The sequence below is a fragment of the Cyclospora cayetanensis genome, unplaced genomic scaffold (genome assembly GCF_002999335.1).
Source record: "Cyclospora cayetanensis isolate NF1_C8 unplaced genomic scaffold, CcayRef3 CcayRef3_contig_81, whole genome shotgun sequence".
Lineage (NCBI taxonomy): Eukaryota > Apicomplexa > Conoidasida > Eucoccidiorida > Eimeriidae > Cyclospora > Cyclospora cayetanensis.
The window spans coordinates 53,623-70,830 of NW_020312754.1; the positions used below are offsets into that span (position 1 = coordinate 53,623).

General features: G+C 56.3%; 3 protein-coding genes across 3 annotated transcripts; 2 read left to right on the forward strand and 1 right to left on the reverse strand.

The window, feature by feature from the left end:
- Window positions 1–584: 584 nt before the first annotated feature.
- On the forward strand, window positions 585–3,119 carry LOC34621639. The gene is made up of 7 exons (XM_026335816.1): window positions 585–592; window positions 674–1,182; window positions 1,317–1,419; window positions 1,572–1,654; window positions 1,865–1,998; window positions 2,773–2,816; window positions 2,990–3,119. The coding sequence occupies exons 1-7, from the start codon at window positions 585–587 to the stop codon at window positions 3,117–3,119; spliced, it is 1,011 nt and encodes a 336-aa protein (XP_026191601.1).
- A 1,304-nt stretch (window positions 3,120–4,423) lies between these two features.
- Window positions 4,424–6,931, forward strand: LOC113146945 (myb-like protein Q). Its single transcript, XM_026335817.1, has 3 exons — window positions 4,424–5,923; window positions 6,193–6,229; window positions 6,750–6,931. The coding sequence occupies exons 1-3, from the start codon at window positions 4,424–4,426 to the stop codon at window positions 6,929–6,931; spliced, it is 1,719 nt and encodes a 572-aa protein (XP_026191602.1).
- A 14-nt stretch (window positions 6,932–6,945) lies between these two features.
- Window positions 6,946–16,697, reverse strand: LOC34618038 (chromatin modification-related protein eaf-1; the record flags this gene model as incomplete). The annotated part of the gene is made up of 7 exons (XM_026335818.1): window positions 6,946–6,999; window positions 7,318–7,379; window positions 8,247–8,254; window positions 13,368–14,222; window positions 14,639–14,733; window positions 15,234–15,366; window positions 15,742–16,697. Coding segments are annotated over 7 exons (2,163 nt in total), but the record flags the coding sequence as incomplete, so codon positions are not given.
- Between the last annotated feature and the right edge of the window lie 511 nt (window positions 16,698–17,208).

Sequence of the window (17,208 nt, forward strand, 5' to 3'; positions counted from 1 at the left end):
GCTACCGTCATCTTCCTTCACGCAGAAAGCGCATGCCGCAGCCCTTGTGGCGGCAACAGCAACAGGCTTGCCTGCTACAGCGAACTGATGAATGAGAGTGTTTGGAGGATTATTGTCCTCCGCTGCCTTCTCGGAAAAACAGGCAAACACACAAAGGAGTGCCCCCTCGAACGGGGTGTACTTAGAGCGGGGAGTACACACAGGCACGGACGGCTGCGGAGAGGGGGTAGCGACAGCAGCAGCACCACACACAGTGCAGCTTGACCGAAGCAAAAGCGTTACTAGCTTGATAATAAAGAAAAGAAAGGAAGAATGCGTGGCTTTTGCGCGATCGAGTGCCACTGAACGGACGGGCAGTGCAAGAGCCGCAGCAGCTGCAGCACCGGCACAAGCAGCAGCAGTAGAGTGGCAGCATGCAGACTGGATCGTTTCATGCTGCGGCGTGCTCGGTGTCTCACCCTCCCCTCGGGAAAGAACGACTGTCTGTCTTTGTCTTGGCATTTTTAGAGGCTAGAAGGGGTCCTATGTGCTGAATTAACTGTCGCGCTAGTACGGCAGCGCCCGTGCAGCTGGAGGGTGAACGAATGGACACGTAGATCCCGAGGGGATGAAATAACGAGGGATATTGCTAAATGGCATGCCTTACATCTTGAACCTCTGAGGTGTTGTACAGACACGTCAATGTCTGTGCTGCTGCTAGTGCTGGGAACTTCCTCCATGAGTGCCGCGCACGTACAGTGCGTGTGGATTCGGCTCTGAAGGGAGCATCAACCGTAACACCAGGAGCTGTCTCGCCTCCCTTCGTCGCAGGTGTATCAGCAGGAGAGTCTCATGCAGCTCTATGGCGAGAGGCAGCACTGGGCACGCCTCTAGCAATTGCAGCAGCAGCAGCCGTGGTGAAGTACAGCAGAATGCAGGGCAAGAAAAGCCTGTTGTTTGTAGCAGCCGCTGTGGCCGTGCTGGTGGTTTTCCCTTGCAAGGTGGTCGCTGCGAACGAGGAAATCTTATCGTCGCGGTTTGAGAGTGCTGCAGACGAGGCTGCGGCAGTTGCGCAGCTTAAGGCACAGCAGGAGGCGCAGCAGAAGCCGCAGCAACTGCAGCTGCAGCGAGACGTCGAGTTTGCTCTGCACAAGGGATGGTGGAAGCTTGCGCAGGAAATTATCCTCGAGTCGCATGCAGTTGGTACGCTAGGCCTGCTCCTTGTTAGCCATACATTTCCTAGGCAGGCAGTGTTTGGGGATGTTGCTTTTGGTCGAGAGTGGCTGTAGTGCCTGCTGTACGGGGGAGTTGCCTGTGCATCTGTGTGACCATCTCAGGTGTGGATGTTGGCTCAAGCGTGCGTCGCGTGGTCATGGAAATCCGCAACCATCTACTAGAGGTCGAGAGGCTGCTGAGCAAGCAACACGATGCCATAGCCGTGTATGTTTGTCCTCTCTACCTGCAGCAGAAGAGCCGGCACAGCCTGCTGCAGCGTGTTTCCGCGTGTTAGCGTTAGCTTCTCTGCTGAGAAAAGCTTCAAGGGGTGGCTCAGTAAATCCAAGGTCTGCAGTGCGTGGAGTGCTCTGTTGCAGGATGTCGCCTGCGTTTCAATGGGCCGAGTCGCCTTTGGATATTTTCTTGAACATAAAATTCGCTTACCGCTGGAGCAGTCCAGGTGTGCAGATAGCAGCTGCAGCTGCTGTGGCTACTCGCGTTGTTGAGGTGAAGGGGCAGCGTCAACTCCGAAATCAAGGGGAGAGTGCTGTCTCGCCTCGTAGAAGCAGTTTCCTGAGCGGTTTTCCCCACAAGACGCTGTCACACTTCGGCGTTTCGGTCCTTTCAGCTGCTGCTGCTGTTGTTGCTACTACTGGCGGTGTGTTTGCAGGAGCTTTATCGCTCGAAGAAAGCTCCTTCTCAAGTGATGCGCAATCGTTCACCTTCAGCGGCCTTGCGCAGCACTCGGGAGTAAAGCGACAGTATCGCCTGGAGTTGTCGCTATTCAAGCAGATCGTTCCTGAGGTGAGGCTGTGCTTGCCTTTTTTGCTTGCGCGCGCAGCAGTGCAAAAAAGCTTCAAGAAGCAGGCAGTTTTGCCGATATATAAATATATATATATATATTTATAGAGAGACTGCGGAGGCGATGGGTGCTTTAGCCGCTGCCAACTGCACAGGCCTTGTGTGCAAGGCTGTGCATGCGAGGCGTGTCGCTCACAATTCAACTGGTGTCTCTAGCGCTGCACAGTATGCGGTGTCTTTTGTCTGAATCCTCTGTAAAGCGGGGTGCCCGTCGTGTGTGTTTCTGTCGTATCATCCGACACTCTTCGAGGGTTGTTCACTATACCCTTGTGGAGGAGAGGTACACACTCATTGATCTCTGCATGCACCTATGCGACTGTCCTCATGCTGTGAATCGTTTGCTGTTTCTGGCTCCGCTGCTTCCTCAGAAGACGAAGTGGAATTTCGCATCCGTGGGAAAAGTCGTGTAGGGCTGTCTGAGGCTGCAGCACGGCTGCTGCTTTGTGTGCTGTTGCTAGCAGCCATGCTGCTGCGGCTGGACGGTTTGCTGCTGTGACTCTCCTTTCTGCATTCGCTGCGCCTTCGTCAAAGGCTGCCTGCCACTGCGTGTTTCTTCAGTGTCTCCCTGAGGAAGAAGGAATTCGGCGTGTGGGGGCGCCTAACTGCAGACACCGTGAGGAAATCCCTGCCGCCCTTTGTTGCTGCCATGGCAGTCTCTTCTGCGGTGTATAAACACCGCTATCCGTGCACTTCTCTTACTTCTGCTGGTGCCTGCAGGCGAAGATCGCCAACATGAACGTTTGGCTGGACATGCGAGAAAAGTTAGTGCTCGAGCCACAGCACCGGTTGCCCTTAAGGCTGCCACGAGGTAGCAGCTGAATGCCTTAATACGTATCCTGTGCAGTTCAGCTGTACCCTCGTGACGTTCTCTGTCGCGCCTTTGGGGTACTTGTTTGAGATCCACGGCTGCTGCTGTCGCCGCTTGCCGCTTCAGGATGCAAAAAGACATTGACGCCTTCCATGCGGGGAACTACACGGTTCCCGTCGATGCAGACGTTGACGAGTCGGTGCAGCAGGAGCACCACCAGGCCGAGCATGCCGGGCAGAAGAAGGATGAGCTCTGAATTGAGACTTCTCTTTCCGTCTCTTGGGCACGGGGGTTGTGCAGTTGCTGCAGCAGTGTGGGTGTGCAATGCGCTGTTTGATGCTGCTCGCCTGAGAAGTGCCGTTTTGTACGGATGCAGAGGCTGCAGAAGGGCCAGTTCAGTGGATGGAGGCGGGGTGCTTTTGCTCCCTGCCTGAATGCTTTTGTAACGGTCCCTGGCGTTTGCAGCTTGCTGCAGACTGCATGCGGACGCCAAAATAGCTATAGTGCAACCCTTAGCTCGATGTGAGCAGCAGCAAGTAGATGGGTTACAGGCTGGCAAGCGGCTTCTTGCATGAGCACTGACACTAATACAAGGTTCGCACCTTCACACAAGGGCCGATGCCTTCGTTTAGCGTTCTAAATGGGCTGCTGGTGCTCAAATGGCAGAGATATCGACTCACAAATAAGACAAAACGCAGCCTCTGCAATTGCATTGCAGCCCCTTCTGCTATGTTGCTCGTGGAGCTAAATAGGGTGCAGCTCAGTGCCTGCTCGCCACGGTGCGTGGCTCGATGACTTCCAGCCGCTGCACTGCCTAGAGCTCCTAGTGGAATTAGAGCTTACATGCACGCCTCACTCGAAACGTTACTTTTGTGTACTTTTTCTAGCCAGTACTTTATTCGGTAGGCAGTGAGTCTCGCTTTCGTTCTGTTGACCCCTGCAGCGTTTTGCTAGGGGTGCTTGCGCCTCCACCGATCGGTTAGCGTCGAGAGTGCGAAGGCGGCAGCTAGCCATCTTGCGACTGAAGATGGAGTATAGGAGTGGCCCTCTCTCTGTGGAGGATCCTTCCTAGAAGGCTCCTCCACACATGCCATTAAGACAGCTGCCGAGGCAGCATCAAGCCGCCGCCAGTGCGGCGACCACTCGCACTCTTGCCTCGGTGAGGAGGCCTTTTTTTCACATAAATAGCAGTCTCCCGCGGCGCGAAATCCTGCAGCAAGCCGGGGAAGAGAACAACAACCCCACCCCCCCGGGGGTGGCCCCGAGGGCCCCGTGCCAGCCCATGGAATGCAGGGCCCCCCGAGTTGCCGTCTCTTTCTCCAGCAGGTAATTTCTGAAATTTTTATTATTTATTTCGTGAAAGGCAGAGGCAGCGGCGAAGGGAAGGGCAGCAGCTGCATCAGCAGCCGCCGCAGATGCAGATGGCAAGTCTACCTCTGGGTGACCGTTCACCAGTGCCCTGCTGCAACACATCCCCCTAAAGCACCACGAAAAACACAGATATCGCAGCAAACGGATCTACAGTGTCGAAGGTGGCTACATCTCACGCCAGGCACAAGCATGGACTCTTCTCAGCGACCTCTTCTCCACACAGACCCCCGCCAGCGCAGCCCCTTTGCCCAGCCTGCGACAGCAGCAGCTGCTGCTGGGCGAAGCAGCCGCAGCAGCAGCAGCAGCACTGGGGAGTTTGTGCTGGTTCCCTCGACGTCTCCCTTTGCCAGGCCCTCCACCTCCTCACTAGAGAACAGCTGCAATCCGCAGGTGCTTCCCCCGAAGAATACGAGCATCGGCAGCGATAGCAGCGATAGCAGCGGCAGCGATAGCGGCGGCAGCGATAGCAGCGGCGGAGATGGCGGCAGCTCTATGGGCGATTCGGTGTCTCTGCGCCTCGCCACTGCTGCAGGCACGGCTATAGTGAGCAGCAGCAGTAGCGCAGCAGGAGAGGATCATCCTGGAAGTCTTCCTCAGCAGCAGAATTTGCAGCCCAAGCCTTATGCTTCTGCAGAGACGCCGCCTTTAGTGAGCTACGGCGCTCTCCAGCAGCAGCCACACGTTCGGCAGTTGGGTAACTCTAGGCCCTTGCTGCTGAGCGAGCTGGATACTCCCTTTGACGTGGCTAGAACAAACAAGGCAGCTCTCTTTCTCGCTGGCAGATCCTCGATGCCTCCCAGTGCGCCCCTGTCTGCACCCCCCCAGCAGCAGCAGCAACCGGTGCAAACAACTGCAGGCAGCGGTCCTGTCAGCAGCACAAACAACAGCAGCAACCCTCCAAACACCACCAATCTCGTCCCTGCTTTTCCAGAGCGCAGCTCGGCTGCACTCAGAAACAGCGCTGCACTGGCACCTGCTGCACTCCCCAGCAGCAGCAGCAACAACAATTGCAGCAGCAACAACAATTGCAGTAGCAGCAACAACAATTGCAGTATCCTGAAATCGTCAAAAACCTCTCATAGGGATGCACAAAGGCCTAACAGCAGCAACCCTGCTGTCTCCGGGCTTTCCAACAGCAGCAGCAGCAGCAGCAGCAGCAGCAGCAGCAGCAGGGCAGAAGCAGCAAAAACAATTGCTGCCTCTCGAGAGTTGATCGCTCGAGTGGGGAGAGTACTCAGCTCGCAGCCAGCATCTCTGGCAGCACAAACACTCGCTGCACGGGGTGCTGCTGCGCCTCAACTGCCAGATCTCACTTTTCCGTTGCCACACGCTGCATTGGAAAAGGCTTTTCATGCGCGACTGCCTGCTGCTACGCCTCTCGCCACTGCACTGCGCACTTCTCGACAGTCGTCCTCCTCCCTTGCAACGTCGTCGCTCCATGGCAGCCAGCAGCAGCAGCAACAGCAGCAACAGCAGCAGCAACAGCAACAACAGGTGCTGCTGCAACGTGTCACGCAAGTGCACCGGCCGTCTACAGCCTCAGAGGCACTCGCTTGGTCCTGGTCGGATGAAGACGCTGAGGCAGCCATGCACCAGCTGCTGCTACCCCAACAACAGCACCAACAACAAGTACAGCAGCAGCAACAACAAGTACAGCAGCAGCAACAACAAGTACAGCAGCAGCAAAAGGTCTTGCGGCGACAGCACGGCTCCTATGGAGAGCTGCCCGACGGCAAAGGCGCAGACAGTGAGCTGAGCAGCAGCAGCAGCAACGACAGCAGCGATAGCAACAGCAGCTTTAGCAGCAGCAGTGACTTACCGGCTTTTCAGGGAAGATCCTCCCCATGTGATGCTTCGAAGCTCCACCAGAGGCCTCTCTCGCAGGTTGGTGGCGTGTCAGCAGCAAAAAACTCTGTCGTTCAGCCTGCTGCCCTCTCCCATGCGATAAAAGACAGCAGCAGCAACAGCAGCAGCAGCAGCAGCAGCAGCAGAGGCGCAGCTCGCACGAACAGCAAGCTGATGGCGTTGACAGAGGGGAAAGATGCCTTCGCTGCAGACGGAGGCGGTCTAGAAAGTCGCTGCACGACTGCAGGTTGGTCAGAAGGACGGCTCTACGGGGTGTCGAACGAATAGCTCACTGCTGTTGCTGCTGCTGCTGCCGTTGCTAGTTGCAAAAAATGTCTTGCTGCTTGAGCGTAAGCGCCTCCTTCCTGTGCTTTTTTGGCGTATGTCTGCTGCTGCTGCTGCAGGAGGAGCGACGGAGTCAGCAACACCCACCCCAACTTCAGCTGTACGGACATGGCAGCAGCCTCCGCAGCAGCCGCTGCAGCAGCCGGATATGCAGTTTGACGAGGTTTGCGATTTCGACGAAAGTGGCGAGAGTGACGCTTCTTCACTGACCCCTAAACCACAGCAGCAAGAGCATCAGCAAGAGCAACACAACAAGCGTCACCTCCAGCCACTGCTGCAGCAGCATTCGCATGAAAGCCTTTCTTCCTCCTTGCATTCTTCAGAGCTGGATGCAGTGGAAACAGCTCTCGCCGCCAGTCCAGACGACCCCTTGAGCCTCTCGCTGGGAAGTATGCATCAGCAGCAACATCAGCAGCAACATCAGCAGCAACATCATCAGCAATATCAGCACCAACATCATCAGCAGCAGCAGCAGCAGCTGTGTCTCTATCCAACGCTGTTGGGTAGGCCACCCCACCACGCTATGCAGGCAGAGACTGGTAACGGTGGCGTTTTAGCGCCGCTGCATGCGGATGCTTTGGATCCTGCTGAGGAAATGTCTGATGCAGAGATCAGAAGCAGCAGGAGTGGCAGCAGATGGCCTCATCACATGTCGCCTTCGCTGACGCAGACAGCGGATTTTGGACGGCTGCAGGATGACTCGTCTCGCACGTCTTCTCCTGCTTCCTTAGTCAAGGCGGCAGCAGCAGACACAGCTGTGCAGCTCGCTCTTCTTGTCTCTCCAGTGCCCTCCTTTGGCAGCAGTGGGAAGCTTCTGTTGTCGCCTCCCAGTGCTGCCGCGCGAACTGTTGCGTCTGAACAGAGCAGTCCGCTGTGGCTACAGCAGCAGCAGCCGCTGCAGCAGCCGCCGCTGCAGCAGCAGCAGGAGCAAGCGCACTTGCAGCTCCTGCAGCTGCTGCAGCAGCAGCACGCAGCAGAGATCAGGTGCAGCAGAGAGCGGCTGCGAGATACGCTTTGGCCTTCTTTGCAGCGGCTCGATGGTCTGCTGCACGATGCAGAGCTACAGCCAATGCAACTGTGGCGAGCAGCAAGTCGCTGCCATCCGCAAACGTCTTCCCCCGAAAACGAGGAACTAGGAGAGGAGGAGCAGCAGCAGCAGCAGCAGCATGTTGACGAGTTCTCAAACGAGATCGAGGCTACCGAAATTTACATCCAACACGTCGTTGAGTGCTGCTGTGACGCAGTCACGAGGGTATTGCAAGCCCACCAGCTTAGAGGGCAGCTGCTGCTGCAGGTGCAGCAGCTGCAGCAACAGCAACAAGCAGCAGCAGCAAAACACAGCGAAGCGCTTGGCAGACTGCGCAAGCAGAACGATGCACTTGCTGCAGAGGTGAGCAGCGGGAGTTGCGGTGTCTCCGCAGGTGTTGTTGGTGCGGGATCTCTTGGGGCTGCGTGCTTTCTGAAAGCGAAGGTACTTAAAAGTGGCGTCGCTGTAGGGTATAAGAGCCGGTGTATGTACGTGGAGTCTTGCGCACACCTAACGAAGCGCTGAGACAAAGCACTGCTGCCTGACTGCAGGCAGACGCCGCTCGTGCAGTGTCGTCAGAACTGCAGCGGCGAGCCGCTGCCGCTGCAGCCACGCAGCAGCAGCTGCTGGCGACGCAGCACAAGCATGAGGAGCTGCAGAGGCAGCTGCAGGAAGCTCGGAAGAAAATCCAACTGCAGCGTGCGATGCTTGACGACAAGGAAAACCAAATCAAAGTGGTGAGTTTTCTGAGCAGGAAGGCAGTAGGTTCTGCCAGTAGAAGGGCCTTTTTCCTACTGGGGTGTCTCCGGAGAGTTCTCTCTTCTGCTGCGCTGCTGTCTCGACAGCAGCAGCAACGCCGCACGTTCTGGCAGGGGTCGCTGCGTGTTTGTGTGTGCGCTGAAATCCCCTCTCAGATGCGGCAGCGTGAAGCTGTTTCAACGAGGCAGCAGCAGCAGCAACAACAAAAGACACCCCGAACGCTGCAGTCAGGAAGCCTCTTCAGAAGATCATCTGTTGGAGGATCTCAACAGCAAATACTGAGGAGGGAAGCTCTCGATTTAGCGAGACAGTATGAAGCCAAGGCACGTCACTTTTCGAGTGCTCTCGCGATGCTGCTTCTTTGCCTGCTGTCGCTGTAGAGCTGTGCTGATGCAAGAACACTGCTTTTGCTGTTGCTGCTTTTGCTGTTGCTGCTTTTGCTGTTGCTGCTTTTGCTGTTGCTGGCAAGAGCAGCAGAAGCAGTAATCCTGCAGCAGAAATATTGGCAATGGATGGCTGTGTGCCCTGCTGACGCCTAACGCTCACGAACTCCCTAGGCGTTCACTCTATTTCACTGCTGCTGCTGCTGCCGTCACTCTTTCCCGCTGCAGGTTGAGGCTCAGCAGAGGGAGATAGAAGGACTGTCTGCCGCTCTTGAAGTTGCTCAGCAGCAGCTGCAGCAGCAAGGCGGCAGCTGTGCAGCCGATGCATCCGCAGCAGCCGCTGCAGCAGCAGCAGCGACAGCCTTGAACGAAGCGAAAGCAACTGCGAAAGCAGAGAAAAAAGCAGGTGCAGATCTGCGGCACAGAGAACAGTTGCTGCAGCAGGAGGTACAACGGCTGCAAGAGCAGCTGCGGGAGCAACAGGAGAAGCAGCAGCAACAGGAGAAGCAGCAGCAACAGCTGCAACAGCAGCAGGATAATCAAGTCGCAGTTCTTCGCTCCGAGGTTGCGATGCTCAACGACACTCTTGCCAAAGAAAAAAGAGAGCGATCCAATGTGTGTGCAAAAGGCCCTCTTCCGCATTTGTTACTGCGTCTTACAGCTCTCTCTTGTCTGTTGGATTGCCTGTCTTTGAGTATGATGCTCGCCTCTTGAGCCTTATCATGCTCAGTATCCTGCAGCTGCTGCACGACTTGCTAGTTGAGCCGTGCTTGCTTCTAAGTCGCAGACACCCCCTCTCGAGCTGTCTGATCGATCTTTCATGATGTCTCTGTTGCTGCTGCGCAGGCTGAAGCTGCCTCTGCGCTGCAGCTAAAGTGCTGCGAAAAGGCAGCCGCAGAGCTGAGAGCCACTAAGGAGGAGGTTAGTGTGGAGGCGTGGCGTGCTTGCTGCTGCTGCTGCTGCTGCTGCGGCAGGTGCTCCGTGTGTTGAAGCTTCCCCTGTGGCTGCTGCCTGCCGCTTTCTGAGAGGCTGTCTGCTGCTGCCTCTGTCTACATGCTGCCTTGTTGTTGTGCAGCTGGAGGCAGAGGTATCAACGCTGCGCTTGCGACCATCGGCAGAAGACGTTGCGATGCTGCATGAGCAATTACAGGAGCTTCAGGTTTGCTGTCATGTGGCAGTGACGGAGACGGAGGGAGGGATGAGGGGTGGACGCAGCTATACGCTTTTTTCTCCTGCTTTGCTGTCGCTGCTCCCAAGCTGCTCAGGCGAGTGCTGGTGCCATTAGCCTCAGCGCCTCTTCGGGTGTCGTTACACTGCGGCTGCAGGAACAGCTGCATCCTCTGAAGCTTGGAGAGCGGTGTGATGATCCCCGGCTGCTGATGCGTTGCGATAAGGCGCTTCAAGGCATGCAGAGGCAGACGCTGCATCAGCTCATCAAGGTAGCTCCCTGTTGCAGCAGCGCAAATTCGTGGCGTTGCTGCTGTTTTGCTTGCAGGTTGCTTTCTAGTGGCTGTGCACCCTACGGCGCTGCAGTGTTTAATGGGTGTCAGTGTATTTGCTCTCTCGTCTGCCTGATGGTTGCTGTGTGAAAACTGCAGAGCTGCTGCGTGGCTTTCCGGTGTCTTCCCGCGAGTCTTTCAGAGGTTGCTGCGTTGCACCAGCAGGGGGAAAGCATGCAGCAACAGCTCTCACAGGTTAGCAGCAAGTTCTTCAGAAAGGGCATCAAGAAGGAAATGCATGCCTTTGCAAGGGCGAAAGAAGCCGGTAGCGCAGAGAAAGAAACAAAGACCGCCAAATGCCTATAGATATATACATATATAGATATATATATACATCAATCTCCTCTCGCGCGCGTGCGAGAGGAGATATCCTACTGCAGTGTTCTCCATGCCTTTTGCTGCAAGGAAAGCATGTCAGCTTGAGAGGAGGATGAGCAGAGGAGGGAAGGAAGGAAGAACGGCTGGACGCAAGCAGTCCTTTGTAGCGGGAAATAGCAGCGGCAGCACACTTGCCTTTCCATAAGGGCAGAGCAGCAGCGTGCAAAGCGTCTAAATACGCCTTTCTTTCTGCATGCTGCCTTGTATTTAGGTGATGCTAGCTCTGCTGCTCGAAAGTGCACCGCCTTCGGATGCGGAGCTTGTGAAGATCCTGAAGAAGCGACTCAAGCAACAGGGTGTACGAGGAATAGGAGCAGCCGGCTGTTGCAGCAGCTTGCAGCAGCAGAAGTTGATTTTCATCGTGAGGGGCTTAGTGAGACTCAAAAGCCACGCAAAGGTGGTAAGACACCCAAGGAGTCACTCCCGTGGCGCTTGTAGCTGCGGCGTTTGTGAGTGGTCGGCGTCAGCCTGCTGTCGCAGCTGTCGCAGCAGCAGTTGCTGCGACAGCTGCTGCTCTGTGCACCCTTGCAGGCAGGCACGTTAGTTGGGCATGCGGGGTGTGTTTGCAGCTGAGCAACTACACAACGCTGCAGCGGCTGGTGGTGGGGTTGGTGGAGCCTTTGAAGGCGCAGCCCACGGTTTCTGCGGAGGAGCAGCTGCAGCAGCAGCAGCAGCAGCAGCAGCAGCAGCTTGTCGCTCTCCTGGAGGAAGGGTGGTGCAAGCAGCGTCAGCACGATCTGGACCTGGTGCAACCCCACCAACAGCCGCATGCAGACTTCCTCGCTCGCCTTGTCTCCATGCAGCAGCAGCACGCGAGGCAGCAGCAGGACTTGCTGGCAGCGGCAGCAGCGGCGGATGCTCGCGCGGTGTCAGTACTGCGTTCCCAGCTCACGCAGCAGCAGCAGCAGCAGCAGACATCGACTGACCAGCTAAAGAGGCAGCAGTTTCTCGAGGATCTAAAGACGCGGCTCGGTTACAGTACAGTAGAAGAATGCATCGCCAGCGTTCAGACAGCAGTTCGTCACCATAGGCCTCTAGACACTTTATTCAAATCCGTCTGCGACCTCTTAGGCGTTCCGCGAAGCACCGCAACGTGCATGCAGGTGAAGCGTTTGCATACCATCTTGCGAGAGGGAGGAAGACTCCACCTCAGCTCAGCGTTTAGTACTGAGCGAGACAAGCTTTTTCCGGTGTACAGAGCATATGTTTTAGCTTTTTTTTGGTGTTGGGTCGCCTCTGTTGTGCTCAAGGTGGAGAGAGAAGTGGTGCGACTCCTCGACCAACAGAAGCAACACGCCGAGATGCTGCAGCAACAACAACGCCTGATAGTGCAGCAGCAAGCGATCATCCTGAGCAGCAACACGCTTGTTACTCCCTCCGCTGTTGCCGCTGCGAACGCGCAACTCGCTGCCGCTGAAGCAGCTGTCGCAGCTCAGGAACAAGTTCAAGCACCTTCCGCAACGTCACAACAGCTGCAACAACAGCAGCAACAACAGCCGCAACAACAGCAGCAACAACAGCCGCAACAACAGCTGCAACAGCAACCAAGCTCTGCTGCCGCTGCATCCAAGGAGACAGTAGCTCGTGTGCTTGGCGAACTGCTGCAGTCAGTCATTCAAGGGTAACCTGCCTTGAATGCTGCAGCGTAAAGGAGCTACAGACAACCTCTTGCTGCAGCCCAAGAGCAACTGTTGCTGCGGCATATAGATACAAGGCAAAGTATCTAGACACCACCTAATGCTAATGGGTATCCGTGTCGCCTGCTGGCAAGCGGCTGTCTGCGTGACACACGTTTTTCACAAAAGTATGAAATGAAGCCAGTTTTGAATTAAGTCGCAGAACGCACAGTAAACAGCCCTAGGCATTCGGTTCAAAATGCTGCCACAAGGCACAGCAGCAGCAGCAGTACCTGCTGCTGCCGCTTAAAAGAGCATGAAGGACCCCCACGGCGATAGAGCACGGCTTGCTGCAGCTCAAAGTTGTCTGCGACTGCACGCGCGATCTAGCCAGCGGGGGACGGCTCTGCTCAGTTGCCCTAGGTGCTTGCTAACTAGCAGCAGCAACACTAGCTGGCATAGCCGCAAATAAGATATCGCAGCTACGGGTGGAAACAAGACAAACAAGGGATGCTGCTAGGGGGAGCTCTGATATACAACAACGACGCACACCGCAGCAGCTGCGCCTCGAAGCGCAGCTGCTGCCCTACACCCCAGCAGCGATCCGTGCTGCTGCTGCTGCTACACTTTGCTCGCAGCAGGACCACAGCAGCAGCTGCAGCTGCCGCTGAAACATTACAAAGAAAATCTAGGAAGATGTTACGTAAAGGGTCGGAGCTGTCTCCCTGCCTGTCACCGAGCTGCTGCTGCTCCTCAAGCGCTGACAGTCAGCAGCAGCAGCAGCAACACCACCACCACCACCACCACCACCACCTGCAGTGAAGGACAGCTAGATTTCTCGCTGCTACCAACGCTGTGAGAAACAAAAGACGACCCCTGACTCCCAATGCCAAGTGTTCTAGCTATTTTGCAGCAAATTCTAACACGCCACGCTTCATGACACTCGCGAGCCTCAGCCCTGCTGCTGTGGATATTCTGCTGCATCAAAGAACAAGGATGGATTACTGACGATCTGACTGCAGCAGCACGCCACGAAGAACATTTACCTGCTGCCGCTCTCTTTGTTGTCACAGCTGCCAGTGCAGCAGCACCCGCAGGAGACGAACGTCGGCGTGACTCCCTCACGCCTCTCCCGCACCTTGCTGCTGTATGGGCTGAGGTGGCTGTGCTGCTTGCTGCTGCTGCTGCTGCTGCTGCTGCTGCTGCAGCACAGGAGGATGCCCTGCAGCAGGAGCTGTCGCTGGCAAGACTGCAGGGGGAGGCGCTCCCGCTTGCGTGAGCAGCTGCTGCTGTTGCACGGGAGGCATCTGCATCAGTGGATACGGGGGGTACAGACCTAGTGGGAAACTGGTATGCGCATACTGCGGAGCAGCAGCAGCCGCCGCAGCTGCTGCTGCGGCAGCGTAGGGAACCTGCACATATGGACCTGGGTAAGGAACTAACCCCGGGAGGGGGGAGTAAACTTCTGCAGGAACAAAAGGCACTTGCGCGTACACTGGAGCACCTCGCTCCACTGCAGTGCCCTGCATCAGGAGCAAAGGCTGCGGCTGCGGCTGCTGCTGACGCTGCTCGTGCTGCTGCCAGTAGCGAGTCGGATCAGCATCGGCAGCGGCAAACTGCGGCTGCGGATACTGCGCTTGCTGGCTCCCTTGCGACTTGCGCGATCCAGGTGTACTGTCAGCACCCCGTCTGTGCAGCTGCTGCACTTGCAGCTGCTGCACGTGCATGCAGCCATCCACAGAGGTCACTCTGTTGGTCTGCAGGGGCGAAGAGGCACCGCGGGGCTTTTCTGCTCTCGATGGCGGGTGCATCATCGCATGCTGCTGCGATTGCTCGTTTGGCACTGCTGCAGCAGGTGCTGCTGCTGCAGACGCTGCTGCTGCAGAAGCTGCTGCAGAAGCTGCGGAAGCAGCAGCTGGAGACACAGCTGCGCCAGAAGCAGAAGCAGCACCAGCGCCAGTGCCCGCAGTAGGGTGCCCATCCCCCGCGCAACTCTTCTTGGCTCTGTTCCTCAAGACTGCTGCTTCCGCTGTTGCTGCTACATTTAGGTTGGCTGCTCCTCGCAACTCCTCCAGCAACGCAACAATGTTAAGGCCATGTACAGAAGCGAACTTCTCGAGCTCCGTCCGACGGTAGCTGCAACAAAACGCACACACAGACACAACAACAGCTACGCCCAGCAACATGACCCTTCAACCCCACCCATAGAATACCTCCACCACAGCCAACTCCTAACTCCTTCTTCCTTCGCCCTCCCCCCCCTCAACGCCACAGCCCTAAGCGCAGTCTGTGGCACATGCACGGTAGATGCGTGAGCGGACTGGTCAATACGCCTACAGCAGCAAGTGCAACAACAGCTAGAGCAACACTAAAAGAACAACTACCAAACAGCAACTACAACAGCAACACCAACTACAACAACACCAACTACTACAACTACAGCAACACCAACACCAACAGCAACAAAAGCAACTACAACACCAACTACAACTACTACAACAGCAACAACAGCGAAACCAGGTCTCTTTGATGAATAAAAAATCGAGGCTCACTTGCGTTTCCGTAGTTCCTTCTCTCCGTGCGCGTGACGGCAGCTATCGCCAGCTGGACAGACACCTCCCCTTACCCAGAACTTGCACAGTTTCGTCTGCAGTAGCAGATGCAACGGCAGCAACAAGGGCAGCGAAGGTGCAGCAGCAAGCCTCTGCAATATGCAGAGAGCACCAGCAACACCCGCCCTCCCCTTCCCCTCCTCCTTCTCCTCCTTCCCAATTTGAACACCACCACTAAGACGCCGGAAAGGCGCTGTCCATACAGCCTTCCCCACAACTACGGGGTGCACTACCCACCTTGTAGTAATCGCTTGTGCTTCGCAGTTCTGCCTCCCCATGCGCAAAGAGGCAGGAGGCATCATTGACAGGGCAGGTTCCCTGCAGCGCACACACGCCGTTCCAGGAGCGCCCCCTAAATCTCGAGTCGTGCACTTCCTTCAGTCATGCAAGACCATGCAAACACACTGGAAAAAGTGACGGATCCCTCGAACGCGCAAACGGAAGCTGAAAGTACACCACAACCCTCAAACTACACGCCAGACACGCCTAGCTGGACCCCCTCATTCCCCAGATTCCCCAGAGCAGCCTGTCTCACCGCCTGCCAATGTACACACATCTTCGTCTTCGTCAGCGCCGGTGGCTCTCGCAGCTCTTCTACGCTGTGCGCATAGCTGCAGGCGCGACTCTTTGTGCAACTCCCGTTCAGGAAATTCTGGCACATCTTGATGCTGTAAGCAGACACCCAGAGACAGACAAATACGCAAAAATAAACTCCTCTCAGAACCGCCCCCTCCTCTGCATGCACCTACAGGACACAAGCCAAGGCAGGCCTGCATAAATATATATATATAAATATATATATATATATATATATGTATATAAATATATGCATGGCGGTGAATTTGTCTCGCCTTTAAAGCCTCTCCCTGTCAGAAATACGCGCGCACTCGCGCTGGCAGGGGAAAAAGTGAGAGAAAGAGAGAGAGGAGAAAACGTGAGAGAAAGAGAGAGAGAAAAAAAGAGAAGAAAGAAGAAAAGGGATAGTGGGAAATGAGACGGAGGGGCACGTCGACTGATCACCAATTGCTGAATGGCATGTTTACCGGAAGAATTGATCCTCCACATGTTGTGCCTTCCTCTTAAACATGGAGTGTGTAGCATCACTCTGAGCTCTGGTCCGTGGTCTACTGCAGTTGCTGTTGCTGCAGTTGCTGTTGCTGCAGTTGCTGTTGCTGCTGTTGCTGCTACTGCCTGCACGGTTTCTTGGAGGACGCGTTCCTCGCCGTTTTCTTGAAGGACTGCAGCAAGCTGCAGCAGCAGCAGACGCGGAAGTTGTGGTGTGGGCTGCAGCGGCGGCTACAATGCCTTCAGCTATCCTGCCCATTTTTCCTGCAGCAGCACCACTCCCTCCTGAGCCGCTTGCAGTTGCTGCTGCCCCTCCCTTGTGCTGCTGCCTCCGATGACGATGGGAAATTCGCCGCGAGCAGCCATCACCATCGAGCTGCTCTGAGAGGGGTGGTCCTCCCTGCTGCTGCTGCTGCTGCTGCTCCTGCTGTTGATGTTGTTGCTGCTGGTGTTGTTGTTGTTTTCGCGGTGCCGTTTTCTCGGAGGATTCGATGGCTGAAACGATGAGGCTGGGAACCTGTTGCTGCGGCTGCAGGCCCTTTGGCTTTTCTTGCCTAAATTCTTGCTGCTGATCTGCGTGACGCAGCTTGAGGTGCTGCATCTGCTGGATGAAGAGCTGCTCCTGGAGCACCTGCATCTGCTGCTTGCTCTGCGGACAGTCTCTTAGTACGCCACTCACGAGGCTTGGAGCGGAAGGGCTCCGACGCATGAAAGCTTCAGCAGCGGCAGCAGCAACCGCCGACTGCTGCAGCGCAGCGGCTGCCACCCACGGTCTGCTGGTGGGGAGACTTCCTGCGCCTGCTGCTGAGGCTGGCAAGTCTGTATTGAATACGCGCAGCCAGGAGCTGTGCGGTGTATCGACAGGACTAGACTCGGAATCTCGATCCAGGCTGGCTCCACTGCCAGTGCTGTGGCTGCTGTTGTTGCTGCCGTCGCAGCCTTGGCCTCTGCATGCGGTCCTGCCTGTGCAGCTGCAGCTGCTCTCCCGGAGGGTGTTTGCCCTTGGCGGCATGGCAGCATCCCCTCCCACAATTGTGCAGCCTGGATAGTGTAGGGACGGTATCATTCTTGAGAACCCTCCTGCTGCTGCACTGGCGCTGCTGCGAGCGCCTGATCGACCCTTGAAGGTGTCGCTGCGTTTGGGGGATGCTGGAGGTGTTGAAGCCAGCCTTTGTTTAGCCGCAAGAAAGAGTCCTTTTCGTGAATCGCAGCTGCAGCACTGCTGCAGCTACCAGGCCATCACGAGTCTATGCCGGGTGGCGGTAGTGGCGCCTGAGCGTTTGATCGCTGAGGGAGGGGATCTGCCACAGCGAGCAGGAGGACAGAAGGAATGCAGGCCCTTCTTCTTCTTCTAATTTGCAGCAAAATAAGCGACTGGGAATCGCGAGAGAAGACAGGCCCGAAAGAAGGGCAAGCCGAGGGGGAAGCAGGTCGAGAGGGAGCAG

What these genes read in the sequence shown, in the direction of transcription:
- LOC34621639 (XM_026335816.1), top strand. An exon ending in TTACCGCTGGAGCAGTCCAG is followed by an intron (nt 1,655 to 1,864) that starts GTGTGCAGATAG and finishes GTGTGTTTGCAG; the next exon opens with GAGCTTTATCGCTCGAAGAA. An exon ending in TCAAGCAGATCGTTCCTGAG is followed by an intron (nt 1,999 to 2,772) that starts GTGAGGCTGTGC and finishes TGGTGCCTGCAG; the next exon opens with GCGAAGATCGCCAACATGAA.
- LOC113146945 (XM_026335817.1), top strand. Translation starts at nt 4,424, where the DNA reads ATGGACTCTTCTCAGCGACCTCTTCTCCACACAGACCCCCGCCAGCGC. An exon ending in AAGTACAGCAGCAGCAAAAG is followed by an intron (nt 5,924 to 6,192) that starts GTCTTGCGGCGA and finishes AAAAGACAGCAG; the next exon opens with CAGCAACAGCAGCAGCAGCA. An exon ending in GCAGCAGCAGCAGCAGAGGC is followed by an intron (nt 6,230 to 6,749) that starts GCAGCTCGCACG and finishes CATTCTTCAGAG; the next exon opens with CTGGATGCAGTGGAAACAGC.